General features: G+C 39.5%; 1 protein-coding gene across 2 annotated transcripts in view; it reads left to right on the top strand.

Annotated features, from left to right (window-relative positions):
* The window catches only part of LOC113959487 (poly [ADP-ribose] polymerase 8-like), a 254,813-nt gene that overhangs the window by 107,859 nt on the left and 126,441 nt on the right, over nt 1–20,513 (top strand). For both annotated transcript variants that reach the window (XM_027668556.1, XM_027668555.1), the window contains exons 3-7: nt 2,860–2,897; nt 13,207–13,296; nt 14,600–14,670; nt 16,792–16,869; nt 19,479–19,573. In XM_027668556.1, the coding sequence (XP_027524357.1) occupies nt 2,860–2,897; nt 13,207–13,296; nt 14,600–14,670; nt 16,792–16,869; nt 19,479–19,573 (372 nt within the window). The remainder of the gene's footprint in view (nt 1–2,859; nt 2,898–13,206; nt 13,297–14,599; nt 14,671–16,791; nt 16,870–19,478; nt 19,574–20,513) is intronic.

Raw genomic sequence — 20,513 nt, 5'->3', positions numbered from 1 at the left:
TCTCACTCTCTCTCTCTCTCTCTCTCTCTCCGCTGCTGCATATCTCTGTTGCTCCGTCTTATCTCTTCTGACTCGCTGCCGCCACTTCTCCAGTCAGTGCCGGCTGTTGCCTTCTCCGGCTGCTGCCCAGTTTGGAGAAAACATCTCCCAGCTCACAGCTACAGACACATAGTCCAGCTTAACACTGTTCCAAGTCTCTGTAGCCCCCAACTGGGGCTGGGGGGCCCCAGAGGCCCCAAGGGGCTCCGGGTCCCTTTCCTCGTGGCTCCTACAACATGGCTACTTCTACTACTACCCAAACTACAACTCTTCTCTTCCGGTCTGGTTGTGGTATGTTTACATTTCTTCAGGAGCGCCCATTGGACAGAACTTCAAAACTTCCAGGGGTTTCCACCCCTTGGGGGTTACCACTTTTCTTAGCCTCTGGGGGGAAAACAAGGTTCAAACCACTACACCCCACTCCTTCCCACAATTTATCCTAACACCAGAGAGAAACTTTCAGACCAGAGGCTTCTGTAGGGGAAGGAGGAAGTATATACATTTATTTACACAAATAAATACTATACAAACTAAAGGCAACTATATATATATTACATTTTTATCGGTCGGTCCTTTCAAGTCCCTCCTTTAACTTTAGTCCAGGAACAGCCTTTAAGGTTGATATGTAATACAGTCTTTTGCTGTGGGAGTGTTCTGGGTTCCTGAACACTCCCTCCTCACCAAGTTCCAGCAGTTGTTTTGTTGCAGTCTCTCCTCATGAAGTCCGAGAAGATAGTTTTGAGTCCTTGCTCTTTTGCTGCTGATTTCTCCCTCTCGGTGTCTCACCTCGGTTCGTAGGCTGCTGCAGTGTAGCTTATCAAGCGTCCACATCCTGGAATCTTCATTCCTCCACATCAGTTCTCAGCTGCCTCCAGTCAGCTTCGGCAGGCAGCTCCCGAGCTCTTGGCTCGTCTCCAATTTTGCCTGGGACTCTTCTCCCAATCGCCGGGCCTACCTCCACGTCCTGTCCACTTGGTTCAACTTCAGTGCTGAGCCTCTCCTCCACTTACAGTGGAGGGAAAGGAAAAAGCCCCCCTCTACAGTTTCACTGCAGAAAAGGAGGGGGAAGAGGGCCTGGTTGCAAAGCCTGCCTCTCTTCTCTTACCTCAGGTGCTGTGAATCTCTTCCTTCACAGCACACACTCCAAATGCTGACTCTAGCTAAAGGCTGAGTTGGGGGGGTTGCAGGGCTCCCCTCTCCCCCCCCAGAGGGGAAGAGAGGGAGCCCAACCACCCCCTGGCCTTGTCCACCTACACGCAGCAGACACCAACAGCAAAACAACCAAGACTACACTGCCAACCGTTTCTGGTGCTGTGATATATGATTTTGAGCAGAAGTGAACAACATGAGTGGTGATTGGCTCTCCAGGGAACACTGTCCTGGCACCCAATCACCTCTGAGCCCCCCAGCTTCTCGGGGGGACCAATCTCAGCCTATGACAAATAGTCAAACAAACCTGTACACAACAATTCTGGAAGCAGCAAAGACTTACAGAAGAAAGTATGAGACATATTTTTTCGTATTGCTTGTCTCTTCCAGAGTGAAAGTAAACCTCATTTAACAGAAGTTCATGAGAGAGAAAAAGAAAAAAGATCATCCATGGTTTTATTTTATAGTCTAAATGGAAGTAATATTCATGCAATTTAGAATTTTCAATCAATTTTCAGCAATGTACAATACTTACCAAAATTTATTAAAAGAACTATACCATCATGCCTTTGTCTGCTTAACTCACTACACACATGAACACGCATCATGTATTATTTGTGCAGGTGGACACATAAACTTTATAGGATTTAGAAGTGAAAAGAGCATGAATTAAACATCAGAAAGCTTTCAGCATTCTGCAGAGTGGAATGTTTTTAATGCAAAATGAAGACATGCATTAACCTTAAAAATTCAAAGGGACTTTGTGAGTACTTAGATGACTGAGCAGTCTATCATGCCCATTTGTCCTCCTCTCAGTCAACATCTCACTGAGTGGGAGGGAAAGCATATGTGGGCTGAGCTGAAGGACTGGAACAGTATGTTTGTATTCCCATTTTCTGATTAAAGAGATTCATGTAATCCATGTAGTGAAGCTACCCTTTAGTGTGACTGCATATTTTTCAAAATTGATTTGAATTCAGCTTGATAGAAAAGTAGAGGTGTCAAATCAGATTGCCACAACTGTTATAAATATGAGGGTTTCCTGAGAGGAAAGAGCCCAAACCAAACAGAGGCTTTGCTGAGACTAACAGGTATCTAGCAACAGGACAATGAGGAATGGCTTCAAACTGACAGAGGACAGGGTTAGATTAGAGATTAGGAAGAAATTCACTGGTACAGGTTGCCCAGAGAAGCTGTGGCTACCCCATCCCTGGAAGTGTTCAAGGCCAGGTTGGATGGGGCTTTGAGCAACCTGGTCTAGTGAAAGGTATTCCTGCCAATGGCAGGGAGTTGGAATGAGATTATCTTTAAGGTCCCTTCCAACCCAAACCATTCTAGCATTCTATGATTTTAAACTTGGGAGAGGGTTTAAAGCATAAGTACAGACATTGTGAAATATTACTCTACAGTTAATATAATGGCAGTCTTGATATTCTTTTTGCCAAGGTTGAAATAGGGTTATGCCAATTTAGCAAAGTAAGCTTTCAAAATGGGTATTCCTTTTTTTTTTTAGCTGCACATTTCAAAAACCATCAAAATACCATCTGTCCTGCTAACTGTCAGAAACTTATAAATAAACATAAAATAATACAGGAGCAAGAAAAGAATCATATGCCAGCAGTTAATATTGTTGTTATTAATTCTGTTGTTGCCTTTTTTTTCCTTTTACAGTGTATCCTATTCAGTGCATGTCTCTGAGGATTACCCAGGTACAGTACAATGTTCTTGTTCATGACACTTGCATGCACATTACTGCAATTTGCAATATTCAAATGAGAATATTTAATGTGTTAATGTCTTCTGAGTGCATCCTTGTGCTAATCATTTTCACAGAATAACAGAATGGGTCAGGTTGGAAGGGACCACAGTGGGTCATCTGGTCCAACCTCCCTGCTCAAGCAGGTCATGTCTGCACATGGCACAGAATCGCATCCAGATGGTTCTGGAATATCTCCAGAGAGGGAGACTCCACACCCTCTCTGGGCAATCTGTTCCAGCGTGTGGTCACTCGCACAGTAAAGAAGTTCTTCCTCATATTCAGGCGGAACTTCCTATGCATGAGTTTCTGCCCATTGCCTCTTGTCCTATTGCTCGGCACCACCAAGCAGAGTCTGACTTCATCCTTTTGACACCCTCCGTTCAGATACTGATAGACATCAATGATGTCCCCTCTCAGACATCTCTACTTGAGGCTGAACAGGCGCAGCTCCCTCAACCTTTCCTCATAAGAGAGATGCTCCAGTCCCTTAATCATCTTCTTCACCCTCTGCTGGACCGACTCCAGGAGCTCCATGTCTCTCCTGTACTGAGGAGCCCAGAACTGGACACAGCACTCCAGGTGCACTTCACCAGGGCTGAGTAGAGGGGCTGGCAGTGCTCCTCTTAATACATCCCAGGATCCCGTTGGCCTTCTTGACCCCCAGAGCACACTGCTGGCTCATGGACAGCTTGTTGTCCACCAGGACCCCCAGGTCCTTCTCTGCAGTGCTGCTCTCCAGCAGGTCAACCCCCAACCTGTACAGGTGCCTGGGGTTATTCCTCCCTAGGTGCAGGACCCCGCATTCGCCTTTGTTGAAGGTAGATTTTAATAATAAAATTTTAGTAATATAACTAATTTTCCTTTAGTTAGATTATTTTCACAGTCATTTCTCCTTTTCAGGTGTCATTTATCAACTGGGTCAGGGTGAGAAAAGTTGGTTCACAAGTTTACAGAGAAGTTTATGATGCTTTCCATGTCTGAAGCCAACAACAATAGGAGTGACAAATTGTCCAACTCTTCTTTGGCATGGTAGATAAAGCTTGATCTTTCAAGAGGTTGCACAGTCTGCCTTGGGGACAGTAAAACAACTCTATGTTAGACCTTAATGAGACTACTCACGTTTTTCAAGCCTGTGAACTGTGCATTGATGCTTCTCATGGTCTATTGAAGCCGAGAGTTTGTGTAAGGGTGTTTTTGGTAAGATAAGCTTGTAAAGCTGTTCCCAGCTGCTCAGTCCTTCCTTCCTGTCATACCCTCTCGTGAGTGTTTTAAGGTCTCTTAAAGAATCAGTGGCTATGCTGGTTTAAAAGTTAACCAGTAGGGGAAACCAACCCAACTCAAAAGAGAGATTACAAGTCAGAATAACAATTTAATAAAATAATACAATAAGTACAACCACACAGACAAGCAACAGGCCCTAACCCACAAAGCCCAAATGTACAACCCAGTACCCTGGGGCACAAACAAAGCAGTGCTCCCTGGACCCCCCCTTGAGTCCAAAGCAAAGGGAGAGGGGAAAAACCTGCTGGCGGGAGAGCTGCTGCAGTCTGACCAAAAATGGTGATTGCAGTCCAACCGAGGGTGGTGGTCTCAGTCCTGCTGAGAGCAGTGATCTGCAGTCCTCCTCTGGATCCCACGAGTGGTGGTAAGGTTCTGAAACTCCATGTTTATATATTCTCCAACTCAGGCAGGAATGCTTAGTCCCTCCCTCAGAGCTGGGAATTCCATAAAAGGATGCTCAGTCCTTCCCTCAGAGTAGGGAATTCCATAAAAGGGTGTGAGGGTGCTCAGTCAGGGAATTCCACAAAAGGGCATGAGGACAGGAACATCCCCCCACCTCGCAGGCTGACAACAGTTTCTGGGAAATGGCATGGAGGGCTATAGAATACACAGTTTTGGGCTATACCCATCCGGTGATGAATCGGTCCCAACTGTTCTAACTAGGACAGTGGCAAAGGTATTGGTAAAAGCAGGTTTATTATAAAAGCGAAAGCATGACAAAGTTCATTGGCAAGGTTCACTCTACTACTTACTAGATGGTTAAAGCACACAGAAAAAAAGTAAACTAGAATCTAAAATCAATCAGTCTAAACCCAAAATCATCCCAAAAATTATCAACATGAAGGTTGTGGGGTGGGGAGAAAAGGGTAAGGGTAGGAAAGGGTAAGGATAAAAAGGAATAAGGAAGACTCTCCCATTGAGGCATAAAGTTCAGAGTAGATCTCCTTGCTAAACTGAGTCCCGGACTTGACCAACAGTTTAGACCTAAAGGTTTAATAGCAATTAAACTTAGCAGCACTTAATAGATAGCTTGTTATCCAATTTAACAAAGGATTAATATAGAATTTACTATAGTACAACAGTAACTCACTTATAGGTCTAACTTACAAATCTAAAGCACTTAAGAATCTAGGAGAGCAACCTTCATAGAACATTTGCTATGGCATATTCACACTTCCATGCATGTAGACCTAAAGGAGTATGTACAAGTTATATACCCATGAAAAATTCCCCTCAAATTCAGTGAAGTACTCATGTCAGATGCCTTTGCATCTTATCAGAGGGCAAAGGGTTGAGCCTCAAGGAGTGGGACTATCAACCCAGGTTCCATTGTTGGCATTCAGTGACGGTCCTCTGAATATAGGAAACTTGAGAGTTCGCTGGCTCTGAGAGATGTCCCACTCAGAGGGAAATTGCTGGTTGCAGCCCGCTGTGGTCCAGGAGAACTCATGGTTTAACCCCACCCAGACATCAAGTCCCATGTAGTCGCTCGCTCGGTCCCCCACCAGCATGATCAGGGAGAGAATAGGAAGGCTAAAAGTCAGAAAACTCATGGTTTGCAATAGTCAGTTTAATAGGGAAAGCAAAAGCTGCACACACAAAGAAAACAAAACAAGGAATTCATTTACTGCTTCCCATGGGCAGGCAGGTGTTCAGCCATCTCCAGGAGAGCAGGATTCCATCACATATAACGGTTACTTGGGAAGACAAATGCCATCACTCCAAACATCTTCCCCTTCCTCCTTCTTCCCCCCACTTTATGTACTAAGTATGATGACATATGGTCTAGAATAGCCCTTGAGTCAGTTGAGGTCACCTGTCCTGGCTGTGTCCCCTCCCAACCTCCCACACACCCCCAGCCCCCTTGCCAACACGGCAGTATGAGAAGCAGAAAAGGCCTTGACTCTGTGCCAGTCCTGCTCAGCAATTGCAAAAACATCTCTATTATCATCACTGTGTTCAACCCAAATCCAAAACACAGCCCCATACCAACCAGTGTGAAGAAAATTAACTCTACCCCAGCCAAAACTAGCACAGGGTCTCGCTCAGGACCACTGTTTATAGGGTCACAAGAGAGTTGGCTTAGTCATAGTAATTTTCCATTCTGGTCACAATTCGGTTCAGTAACTTTCTTTGAAAGTTCTATAATGAAAAAGTTATTCCACTTGGGTTGTTATTCTGGCAAGAAAAATAAGGTTACAAGGTTCTTTGTTAGAAAGCAGGAACTCGTTAGACAGTACTAGTTTCTGGGAGCAAGCAGTGTTTCTGATAAACTCAAAAGGAGTTTGATCCACATGCTGTTTGTCAAGGCTGAGTGTTGCTGGGTATCTGTCAAAAGGCCTTGGTCCTGTGGGGGAAGAAAGACACGCGACACACACACACTAGGATGAAGAGACACACTAGGATGAAGAGTCAGAGAGATGTCTGCCTGCTACGCTGAGCAGGCAGCTTTTTTATTAGTGCCAACTTCCACTTTCCCACACATACTACAAACATGTTCTTACAAAACATCCAGGAATGCAACACCTGCAGTTTGTCAAGCAGCTTCGACCTTGCATTGCCCAGCACTCAGGGATGTTTCCATGGGAACGTGCAGTTATCTCTACTTTTCTCAAGGGAACGGTCTTACTCCCTTTAACGCCTCAAACTCCTCTACTTCCAGGGGACCCGGGGGTTCCATGGGCCTGCCATCTCCCCCCACAGCTGAGGTCTAATAAACATTTCTCAGATCATTGTGTGGCCCAAGGAGGGGGGGATACACCACCATATACCCTGAACTGAACTGGTAAAAGCATTTGTGTTACCATGCAGCCAATCCAAAATGGGAATTATCTATATGGAAAACAACCAGGAAAGAGCAAACGCTAGTTTTCAGTTAGCTTGTTTCCATGATTTCCTTCACAAAGAGACTGTGCAGATACTTCAGGTGGCACAGAGGTTAGCAGAAGCAGGAGAGGGAAGTGAGGGTGAGGGCAGACAGGCACTGTGCAAGTAAAAGTACATGGTAGTACTGTTGGATTGCACCACATTCTGTATTTTGCACCCATGAGTATTTAATAGTGTACCATGAATGATATGAAACCCTCTGACCTTTTTTGACAATTATCTGTAACATTTATAAAATAAATAGTTCTTCCTTCTTTTAGAGTCTTTAAAGAAGTGAGGTCTTTATATTCTTCACTGATAAGCAGGAGTAGACTATGTTCGAAACACCAGCGTTTGAAGCAGATGCAGAGAGATAAATCAACATCAGCAGTGATGCTAAATACAATGGATAATGTGAAAGAATGCTCACAACCTTTGTGAGAAATGTTCTTTTTCACCAATAAAAAGGGGGGAAAAACCACTCCTACTACTAATCTATTCAACATGTAGTAAGCAGAGATACTGAGATTCATTAAATACACAGTCATACTGATATATTGATTCGCTGATTATTCCATTGATCTGACAATGAAAGGAGGGACAAATAGTTGAAAAAGGTCTGCATCATATTTTATTAACAGGTTTTTTTGTTAAATGTCAGTAATGGATTCATTCATTGCAGGGATTAAGCTATTATGAAGGCATTGAACTTGATCTCTATGAACCGCTAAACTAAAGGGCAAGTTGGAGCACTGAACCAGCAGTTACTCCCACAGCACATAAGATCTCATCTCCTGGTAAATTTTTTTGACTGACAGACTTCAAACTTCCCTTACGAATGTTGTCTACAGCATGCCCTGATGACCTACAAGCCTTAGTGACTTTGCTGGCTATTGATGAGGAGGTACAGAGACATAGCAACACGATCAATATGATCAAAACAATGTTCACTTTATTATTTAAATCAGTTAACTTTTATACAGTTTAGTTTGTTCAAGGTACATGGTCACAACAAGGTGATTGGTTAGCTCAGTCTGTGCATGCGTCTCATGCTCTCAGTTTATTGGATCTGAGGCTCTGCCCAGGCGACCTGAAATCATTCTTGGCATAAAAAGCTCTTTCTAATTAATCTGCTTTTAGAGGTTTTCCTAAATCTGCAGGTGTTTCATTATCTTCAGTTTCTCAAGGTTTTTCTTACTATAAACATATTATGTTCTCAAACCTTATAATTAGACACACAGCTAACAAGTATAAACATCACATATTTTCACACAGTCTATAAGTATAAACAATACACGATTGTCACTTCCATGGCAAACAAGGCCTACAGAGTGCAGGAAAAATTGTTCAGAGAAATCTCTCTGTTCCAGAGACAGGTGGCTCTAAAAAATAATGAATATTCTCTGCCATCACACCCAATTTTCTAAAGCCAGGGTGGGGGGAGGGTAAAACAGATATGTTTACTGATTAAAAATCTTACCCTTCAAGCCTTTGGAAGAGCTGATTTCATTCATATCTCAAGCTTTTGCACTATCTATATTTGCTTTGTGATGAAGAGGTGTTTAGTGTGTTAGGAAGGATAATGACTTAGCCATTTTACATCTTTGATCCTAAAAATACTCGTTTTGACTTGGTGAGTCAGATTCTTTGTCTACTCTCTTTGTGCTAAACCTATAACTTAACATTACTTCTGACTGTGGTTATCTCTTCTCTAGCATGTGTTTTAAGGGATGTTTCAGGGACATGTCTGGGTGCAATGGTGTCAAACCTGAGAAGCCCTGTGCTGATATCCTCCTCAACTGGAAGATGATTTTCCAATTATTGTTGCTGGTTGCTAGAGTTCAGAGCAGCATATGCTAATCAATTGAAATTTCTCATGGGATAAGTCTTTACAGATAAAGGTTTAAGTCCATTAGTGTGCAGCTATATGAAAGTTGTATCCTTTGGAGATTAAGAGTGTGTAATACACATTGGATCAAATTTGGAAATCCGTGACAAGGCTTTTAGAGTTCATCATCAGATAAATTGTCGATGTATGCAATAAATATATGAGGAAAAAAGAGATTACCTTAGCATACAATTGATTTTCATTCAGCCGAAAGTGATACCACCACAAGTAAATTTTAGATATTATAAGAATAGCTTTGGGTACTGTGTATATGCTAGCTTCATACATTGTTGTTCCATATGCAACGTCACCATTTTGGCACTGATGTCTAATGGTGCTAAGGAAAAAAAACTCTGGAGCAGTTAATTGAGGATGAGATAAGAAAAGGGTGCCTAGGCTTAAGATTACAGGACGCACGTGTTCAGGTGTTGCAATTTATAATAATGCCTGACCAATCCAAGTTTTGTCCATCCTGTAGCCTTTGCTCTGGTCCACCTCCTGGCCCACCCCCTGGGAATTGGGTATGGGGGCTTTTTGGGACCCCTTCTTCATCATCTTCATCTTCTTCAGAGTACAGAGGGTACATGGTCACCCAGTTCTTGACTGTACTCTTGCGGTTCAGGCCAGGATATGAGTGTTCTCTAAACAGCATAGGCCTTGCCTTGACAAAAGACTAAACATTTACTACTGGAATTCAGGGGTAGGACTGATATGGGGAACATAGAATGGGGTAAGAGGGTTGAGGAATGTGTAAACTACTTGTGCTAAAGGGTGAGGGATAAGGATTGCTGCTTTTTAAAACCTACTTTTACTACTTAACTACTTATAAAACTTATAAAATTAGAAAAATAAGAAAAAAACAGATGGACTTTACGGCATCAGCACTGGTAACAGTATGTAACTATTGTTAAATTGTTTCATAAAACGTCAAAAGATTCCAAACAACTGAGCATTGAATCATACCTATTGGAACTGTAATATAATGTGACAACTTTCAATAATGGAAGGTGTTTGAATGTGTCATAATTATGAGTGAAAGCTAAAAATATGCTTACAAAGGCACACTGAAGAACTTAATAGGAATAGTGTTGAGACAGTAATGTCTCAAAGTTATATATACATTGTTGAAATAGTGAAATCACTGAAAATTTTAGAGGCAGGTGATATCAGTTCCAGCAAAATATCTTTGTAACCATTTTCTCATAACATTGACACAACTAGGGGAAAATAATGTTCCTAAGGAGAAGTTATAGAATATAACATCGGTGAGTAGACTAAAGTTCCATTAATATGAGTGTATTATATATATATAATTTAAATCCATATATTTATATCTTGATAATTGTATATTCTGTACAGCATATATTTTTGGTTTTCCTACTTTTTCATACAGTAATAAGTTCTTGCACATGGATTTCCTTTCTTCCATCAATATATATGGTATTAGGTATATTTAGAGTGAAATGCTGATCTCTGTTATTACAACTCATTAGACTCTATACTAGTAAGTTACACTCCCAAATGTGGTAAAGAAATGGGCACGTGTTGTATACCCAGAGCCATCCAGTATGGTGAGGCTGACACTGAAATGATGGTAGCAAGGTGGAGCATGCAAATAGAGGCAAGGCAAGGGTTCATGGAGAGGGTGAAATATATCTGTCCTGGCAGTATAGTTCACAACCTGTCCTGCTGACAGACAAAAAAATGGGAGGAGTGAATGCTGGCAGATGGATGGAAGGACCCCATTTTATTCACACAATGTTGTGTCTCTAAAACACATCCCTGTGCCAAGTGTGCAGCTGATCAGACAGAAACTGAGTAGATGGAGCAGGTTTCTGTTCCCACTGGAGTGCAGTGCTCAGGGAAAAGTGGTGTCAGTCTCCTGCAGCAATTGCCTGCTTGCAATATACATTTGTTGAGCTGAGTACAAATTACTCAGATTACCTCATGGGACAACACAGCAGTGGAAGCAGGTGAAGGTGTGGAATAGTGTCAGACTTGGTAGATCTGTTTCACAGAAGGGCTGTTTCACAGGTGGCAGTCTGGGAAAGCCCCGCATGCCTGTCTGTGTGTGGCAGTGCATCTGCTAATCTGTAAAGGCAGTGTGGCACATCTGTGCGAGAAAGGGATGGCAGTGCCAGGGCTTCGACTTGATATGGGTTTTCTCTTGATACAGGCTTCTAAGAACCAATGTAATATAAATAATAGTGTTGAATTTACTAATCAATTAATGTTAAAATTTTTAACATTTCACTGGAAGCATTGTGGTCAAAGGCTTTGAGACTGCAGCAGTATGCTTAAAATAATGTGTGAATTCATGCACTCTGCAGATGTGACTGGACTGTTTGAAATTATGAGAGATCAAGTCCTTGTTTCAGTTCTTTTACTTTTCTTTTTATCTGCGATTATCCTGTCAGCTTTTCTGCTTTAGAGCATACATTTCAATCCAGCCCAGATCATAGAAAACAAAGTCTTATTACTTTCATTGGCAGTTCTGCAGATACTACACAATAACTTGATGCTACTTGTTTCTTGTTACTAAACTTTTGGTTGAAAAGAAAAAATCACAGCCTAATCTCCATATTTTGTAAGAAAGTTTGGAATAGACTTTCCATATTCATATCTAAACCTAATGCTTCTATTAATTCGGAGGAAAGTGGGTTTGGTTTTTTTGCTTGAATTTGACAACAGAAAGGTTACCCACTAATTAGAAGATACTTCAAACATCCTTTATGTGGAGGCAAAATGAGGCACAGCATTTTGCATAATGGGCTGTTTACACCCAGCTCTGAATGCACCCTTCACTGTGCACCAGACCTAGCTTGAGTTTTAGTGTCAGACATGACAAAAAGAATCATAGAACAAGTCTTCATTTTGGAAAAGGTTGACTGAAACCCTCATAAGCCTTGTGGGACAGTTCAGAGGAGCTCTTGGTGTGTCTAAGTTTAACGAGAGAGGAAATGTTCTGTTAGAAGGGCGGGATATGAGAAAAAACAACCAAGCTCCTCCCTCCTAGTAATTACAACTTTGAAATTAAGAAGGTCCAGTCGAAAGGTGTGGAAAAGAAAATAACAGATCTTTACTAAAGAAAAAAAAATATATATAGGTAACACAACAAACAAACAAGCAACAATCCCGTAACCCAATTTTCACCAAAAACAATTAAGTACTTCTTTGCCTTTCGGCGCAGTTATAACCACACCCAGCAGGGGGCGTTGGCTCCTCGGGAGGCAGGGATTGCAGTGGCTTTCCGATGGTCATCAGGGGGCGCTGTTGGGCTGCAGTTGCTCTCTGATGGCCGGCAGGGGGCGCTGCAGACCAACCCCACATGGCAAATGGCGGATCTCAGCCATGCGTGTGGTTCAAGACCCCAAGGTGGGCCTCCACCCGTCGGCCACGAAAGCAGCAGTTAGCAAGGGAGTGTCAGTCCGTCCAGCGGAGAGCAGGGAGACCCAGGAAGAAAGGGAAAAAACTCAAAAGATGCTGGCAGTATCCGTGACAGCAGAGGTGGGGTGCGGCCCCGCAGGGACTCTCACTAGAGAACGAACCGGAGATCCTCCGGTCCTTGGCAGCTCCGAGGGGCACCCAGGCCGTAGGCAAAACAGGACGCGAGGGGGGTCGGAGGCAAAAACTCGCCGCTCGCTCCCACACACCGCTCCCGAGATCCAGTCAAAAAAAAAAAAAGTCCCACCCAAAAAGCCCAGCCGGACCCCTCTAGCCCCACCCCACATGCCTCCCCCAAAAAAACCCAAAAAAGGCAAAACAACCCCCAAAACCCAAGCACCTCCCAGCCAAAAGAGCTCTGCTTCTTACAGAGAGAAGTCATTAGCATGTCAGTAGGACAGTCATTAAGGTCCAAGCCGAGCAAACACCAAAACCTGAAAAACTCACCCCCACCCCAGCCAAGCGGTTGGCGTGAAAAAATTCGCCAGAAGCTAATGGAAAAGAAAAAGGAACTAGAACATGGTGTGATTCCTGAAAACCATGACATCGGATTCCAGGGGTTTGCTTTTATAAAATTTGGGTCCAAATCTTCCATCCTTTTGGTATTTTTCTTTTCATTAGCAATCTCAGCAGAAAAAAGCACACCAGGAGGATCATAGTTCTGGGCTTCCCTAACCACGTGGGAAGTGGTTCCTTATGGTTCAAGGGTGGGATGGGCAATGTTGGAAGGGACTGGCAGAGCACAATTGGACTTCACCATGTAAAGTGTTTTCTTTTGTAGATAACACTTATGTTTCCAGTTCTGATAACAATGAAGATGTGTTAGTTACAACAGAGCCAATTCCAGTAATTTTCCACCAAATTGCTACAGGTAATCTTATGTCCCAAGTGTTTTATCAAGGTCATATTTTGTGAGGAAAGACGAGGCGTTGCCTGTACTTAAAGGGAGATATGTTAATGTCTGTACAGTTTTCTATTTTCTCACAGGCTTACCATAGTAAATTGTCCTACATTTCAGAATAGAAGAAATGAAAGTATTTCTTTTGGAGATCATCACGATTCTGTAGGCAGAATGTATTCTATTCTTTTAATGTCTTTCATTTCTCCTTGAATACAGTTAGAGGTGCTTAGTGCTTCCCACTTATAAGTTTTCATGCTCACTTGCCTAAAACTTCACTAAATCTTCACCATTGGGGATGAAACAGTCTATAACTACCATTGCCTCTGGTGAATTACTTGAGGAAATGTTAAACAAAATGGTTCAGCTATTTTACTAAATGAGACTATAGGAAAAAAAATTTGCTCAGTGGTTTTAGGAACCTCTTAATTTGAAATTATTTCCATACTTTCAAAAAGTATTTGATACATGAGAGGGCATGATTTTCAGACATCTAGGCACATTTATACAATATATAATCAAGATTTGTGCATATTCCATAGAGATTTTTTATATTGTAGCAACCAAATTCCCTGATGATTTCAGACTGCAGGAAAAACTGCATGTTTTAATTCTGGCAACTCTTCATATAAGAACACTTAATTTGCAGGCTTTTTATTATTATTACAATACTTTAGAGCTTTTTTTGTGTAACACAGAATTACTTTGAATTCCACTGGAAAGCCAAGATGATCTTCAGTCTCTGATCTCATTTATACTGATGTAAATATAAAATAATTTTACTGAAGTCAGTGGAGTGGCACCCAAACAAAAGCTGACCATTATAGTCAGAAGTTTAATATAAATTTTTAATATAAATTTTACTTCCAAATGTTTCTGTAATTTAAAAAGAAATAAACCCTGTCATTTAAAATAGAAGAAAACTCTTCTTTATACAGAAGATGATCTAATTTAATTTTACTGAGGGATTTTGATTTTTTGTTATTTTATAAAGTATACAAAATTAATGAATGACACTGAAGTGTAAATTACAGATTAAGAAAAACAAATCTCCTAGATGTACCAACTGAGTTTCATTTCACAGTTTAACATATGAATCTTCTGAGGTGTTGGGACTTCTTAATTTTAGACTTGTATTGTAAACTCTTTGGTGCTTTTCATATCTGTAACTTTTTGTTCCTTATTTGCTGAACTACACCAAGTATTTCAAGTCTGCATATGCAAAATTATTTCATATTTTTCACATATGTTCCCTATTTTCCCATTTCTTTTAAAGAATTAAGAAAAACCAGTGATGTCAACTATTGCTTATCCATAAAATCAAAACTACAGGGGGAGAATGAAGAGGTATGTATTTCTCGTATGTGTATTTTAACAAGTTATTTTAAGAAGCAACAGCAAATAATAAACTATGAATATTTACTGTAGATTTCCTGTCAAATCTATGCTTACCTAAACTGTATGTTTACACATTTTATAAGGTGAGCATAGTTCTTTGGGTTTCATCCATGGATTAAACAGTGATTCACTTAGTTGGGTTAGGGATGCTCCCATCCTAGGAGATATGGTTTTGATGTTTATTTTGTTTTTTGTTCATCAGTGGCATAGACCCTATCTGTCCTAAAAATATAACTCTCCTGGAGAAGTAGATCATGATGCCATTACCTTTTAACGTAGTCTTGCACATAGGACCACATCCCATTTATTAGCTCACTGCTTCTTTGTGTGACCACAGTCCCACTGGTGTCTCTGGACCTCTGCATGATATTATTCACCATACATAGTGTCTGGAGTATTAGGACCTTCCAGTTATGGTTATATTTGTGCTGTACCTCTGGCACGGTTCCCTGACCAGTCTCACTGAGACATTAAGAAAGAAGTCACACTAACGTAAGGTATACAGGGGTTGGACAGTGTTATAGGCTCAAAGAAAGTACCACATAGGCTCCCACTCCAAGAAAAAAATTGAGCACTGTATCAAGAACTCAAGTGCTTGACATAAAGACTTCCTTTGGTAAGGGCGGTTGCTTTGTTTGGAATACATGTTTCTTGACTAATTCTTTTTAGGCCCCAATCTGTACTTGATCCCAGAAAAGGTGAATAAGCGTGTTCAGATATGATAATGGGTATGATTGGGGTTTTTTGTGGATTAAACCTGATTTGATGTAAAAAGCTGCACTGGAAATATTTTGCTTCAACTGTCTCATAATTGTATTCAGTGCTCTTTAAACATTAGAAATTCAAACAGAGTAAGATTTTATCCTTTTGATTAAAAGCCTGAGATATAGTTAGCTTCTATGGGACAGAGTTTGAGGTTTTATTTATTTATTTATTTTTGGTTGAATGAGGTATTTAAGTATTAAAGTACCAAAAAAACTTTTAGATAAAAGACGGACCATTTCTGTTTTCTAGGCAATTAGAAGTTTTGGTTAGGATAGGATGGGTTTGTCGTTATTGTAGTGTGAGAATTTAATTTATTTTTGCTTTGGGTTGAATTTTTTGTTCAGTTGAGTTCTCTTTTAACACAGACTTCCCCTTGAGTTAAGGTTATAAAACAAAGAAGACTGTCATCGCTTTGTTTCTTTTCAGTAAAGTAGAAGCAGAAATTATTTTTATGCCTTGTCTTAGAAAATTACCATGAAATTGATGATAAGAGTATATTTGTAATTTGTGAATATATGGAATTTAGGGGTAACTTTTAGTCTTTGATTCATACATCTATTCTATTATGGCAGTTCTGTGCAGGACATAAATAAAAAATATGCAATAAATATGTAATTTTCAGGTTGAAGAAAAGAATTATGATTTTATCCGGTAATCTTTATGGGATCCTTGTCAACATAGGGCCTAGAAATAATAAATGGATTGTGGGAAATAAGAATTAATATTTTTGAGCAATTTCATAATTATAAGTACAGGGTCCATTGGTAGGAAGCAGAATATAACACTTCAGCTCGTGTTGAGTTGCAGTCTGTAGCATAATCAGTTATATTTACTAATAATTAATCATCAGTGGGCCAGGGATTTTTTCACAGAAAGTCACTTAAGAGATCCCATGCTCAGGCTTAAATTATTTCCTTAAACTATGAGAATTTATTTACAGAATAAAGTAATTATTTAAAGTCACTGAAACACCAAATGAATTAAGTTCAGAACCTCTCTTGGTGGGTAAATTATGCTTTTTTGAGCAGAAGCAGAGAGTGAAGTATCCCTGCATAATCTAATGAACTCTCCAGTTCCATAAAATACCACACTGTGTCTGTACCCAGACAAAGTATTTATTTCTCCAACATATATTCAGGGTGTTTTATGTACCTAGTTAGGGGGTGCTTGTTTTGCCTAAGATCTCTTAATCAAAGGTGCTTAGAGCTGATTTGTAAAAACATAATTACTGTAGTTATAATTAGAAATATGAATGCAAGATAGACATATCACTTGTATCACTGTTAACTTTTATTTTCCATTAAGGAGCCACAGCACAACATCACAGTTGAAGAAGACTCTGAAGGAGATAATGATTCTGAGGAATTTTATTATGGAGGACAGGTAATGGAGGATATTTTTGTACAAGTTTCAAGAAATTAAATTTATAATGGAATGAACCACAGAAACTTTCAAATATTATGATAATAATTCATTTACTACATTTATTCAACATAGAATATAATGCCATGGATATATATGTAGTATTTTATAGTAGAAATATTGAATATGTCATACTGTATAATTATATAAAATTTAAAATAAAATGTGTTTGTTTATATTTGTAAGACCATAAGGATAGAAAAACCAAGTTCTCTTCAGGATGTTTGAAAACAGAATCCAGTTCCTTACTTCCAGGAAATAGATATTCACTTTTTAAAGCACATCCCGTTATTGATACAAATGGGAAGTCAGGCTGACTCCAAATCTGTTTCCTTCTGGAGGATTGCCATTTTATAAAGTCAAGAGCACTCGAATTTAATGATAAAAAGGTTATTACAAAGCAATTTTGATCTAGGCACTAGTTCATTCTTTTTCTGAGCTCTACAGTTAAGTTCACCTTGAAAAATGCTGCATATTTTTAGATGAATGTACTGCTCTGTGTCTTCTTGTTCCCTCAACGGAATTCATCATTCTCCTTTGTATTGGAAAATAAAATTTCTTCATACCTTTTCCTTTTGCAATGTCAATAGAGACTCATTGTTAATTCTTACTTTGAATCTCTATCTTCTACATTTGCAAATGAGAACAGGAGACTGAAATGGTAACACGGCTGCCTGTGGCTCTCTCCCCTTCTCTTGTGCTTCAGTTACAGGACATACTTGCAAATGCAGATATACAAAACTCTGACAGTCTCCTCTGCCTACATTGTCTGTGGCACTAATTCAGGGATGGAAAATACTACACTCTGCTCTTAAAATTTGCCAGAACACCGCTTTGTTTCCTTTTTGAGTTCATAACTTCTAACCATCAGAAAATAGATTGGAGAAAGCATTATGTTGAACAGTTCTGTGTTCTGCATAGTGTTCCTTTTGGATTTTACTACTATTGATTCAGAAGACTGCTTAAAAATGTGGTTTAGGACCAACAAAGGTGATGGGTGAGCCACAACTACTATTTGTGAAATGATTGCTGTGCTTTCTTTGGAAGCAGGACAGTAATTATTGGTGCATCTCTAAAGAATTCATCTTTGAGTAATGAGCATGTAAAAAGCATTGGTTTGCTCATACCTTAAGTGTAAAAAAAATTATAGTAAAAGTTTTCTTCCTGTACTCTGCTACTTAGGAAATTATTCTGACATGCCTACCCAAACAAAGTAGGAGTATTTGGCTTATACCCTTCTGGTCATGAATATTGTTGATATCTAATAAATACATATCCATGCTATGCTGATGAATTCCGTACCTTATATTTGAAGAATTCTAAGTCTAATCAAATTATTCTTTGCTAATTTTCACATGTAAAAAGTGATCAGCTGATTATTATTTTAATTCTCTTGAAATTTATTTAATTAGTTTGAAAAATACATCTCTAGGTATCAGAGCTGAAAGTGTCACAGCACTGATCTACAGATTTGTATGTACAAATAGAAGAAACAGTACTGCAGTTAGATATGATTCTGTAATAGCAAGAATTCTCAGCAGCAGTATATATGTCTAAAGGGATAAATTACACTCTTGTACTTTACTCTCGGCATTTATCAAATGTACAAGCCAGATCCTACTCTCATTTCTGCATCTGTCCAAATCTAGGGAGATAATCGACTTCTGTGGAATTCTGGTCATTCTAATTGGTGTAAAGTAGAATTAGACTCACACAATCAGGAGCGTATTGCTTAAAGAGAAAGTAGTAATAGACTTTAAATAGATTGTTACAAGCCTAAAAAGGTATTTTTGTCCTTGTAGAAGATAGGAAGATATTAATTATTTTGACTTCATGCAACCAACCAAACCAGCTCACAATTTTTCTTTATAGTATAAGCACTAATGTAACTGTTTCCACTTTCCATGCAGAGTTTTAAAAAGTGAGGATGGTGTCTAAACATGTTTCTTTATACCTTCTCTGGTAAAATAATTAAAATGTGAAAGTGTTCTTTAATTATTTTCCTTTTTGATCTGATATATTTGTATTGGTGGATATAATAAATACAACCAATGAGGAGATTGAAAATGTAACTTAGATACTGAGACACCTAGTATATACTATATATATATAGTGCTTCTCTTGTTAAACCCAAACCATTCTGTGTCTAATGTATGAGAGTTTGACAATAAGCAAAAGGGAGCAAACCTTTGTCCTATAGTGGTTGGAGTGGGATGCTATGACTGGGGAGATCTGGTTCTTCTCCTATTAACCAGTTTTAAAAATCACAAGTGGCCCAGAACAGACCCCAGGACAAGACAGGACAGAGGGATGAGTCCTTTGCAGCTTCTCTTCCCACAAACAGAAGAGACACTCTCTGGAATTTTGATGCAGAAAATTTGCTTTGCAAATGACTTTGTTTAGGGAACAAGACCACCTCAGTGCTTCACCTTATCAACACAGTGTCCCTTCTGAGCATAGCATTAAGGAATCCTTATGCAGCATATTTTGCAGGGGGAACTTTCAAGAGCCTAGATTAGGTGCCAGTAATGAAATAAATAAGAACTCCTAGAATACTTTTTTTCTGATAGGTTAGCTATGATGGAGATCTTCACAAGCACCCACAGCTGGAAGCTGATTTGACAGCAGTGAGAGAGATCTATGGACCTAATGCAGTATCCCTCAGGTATGTCATTGACCCTTCTGTATTGTGGAACCTTTAATGCTTTCGAGACTGACTTCCATGTGAACCTTACCTTGCTGCCAAAATACAAGTCTCTTCTGATGATTGCTGTATATTGTGGCAAAAGGAAGGAACACTGTTGGCTAGCAATAATGCTGGTTTTGTTTTTTCTTTTTTGTGGTTGAGTACTGATACAACTGACTAGCCTGTTCTAAAACATCACTGTCTTTTGCAGTTCAGTCAGTATTTGAACAGACTTGTATCTTGTTGAAAATTCCTACTCAGCATTACCCTAAATGCTTGTTAAACTTCTGTCATATCCTGTCTTTTACCCTGAAAGTGAAGAAGAGGAATCATAAAAGATTTAGTAAATGATTTCCCTAGGGAAAGATTGAAGGAATTGGATTTGTCTAGTCTGGAAAAAAGACAGAAGGAGAGGACATAAATAACAGTTCTTAAAAAAATAAAGCTGTTTGTATATAGGAAGAGTGATCAAATGTTCTCTATTGTCATCATGAGAGAGACAATAAGAAACTAACTTTGTTAGCAATAAACAAGAATTTGAATAAATTTTAGAAAAGCTTTCTAATTGTGGGAAACTAAACTATCCTACAAAGGGAAGTGGTGGAACCTCATTTAGGGGTGGATTGCAAAGAGTAATTACACAAAAATTCTGTTTAACATATATGAATGGTCATGATTCTGATGTAGGGCATAAATGTATGATATTTTTAATATGCTTTAGGTTTTTTATAACTTCATTTTTCCATCTATACAATCTTAATCATATCATAAAAATAACAGGTAGACAAGATGGTGTCAGGTGTATTACAAAGAAAATGTCAAAGTTGTCACACAAACCAAATAATAAAATACTGAGAAGATAATAACCTTAGACATACATAGATTCCAAGTAACAATTCCCATTAACCTCTAAACAATA

Source organism: Corapipo altera, unplaced genomic scaffold (genome assembly GCF_003945725.1).
Source record: "Corapipo altera isolate COAL_440 unplaced genomic scaffold, ASM394572v1 61067, whole genome shotgun sequence".
Taxonomy (NCBI): domain Eukaryota; kingdom Metazoa; phylum Chordata; class Aves; order Passeriformes; family Pipridae; genus Corapipo; species Corapipo altera.
Note: the sequence above shows the minus strand (reverse complement) of the source record. Positions and strands in the feature narration are given on the sequence as shown.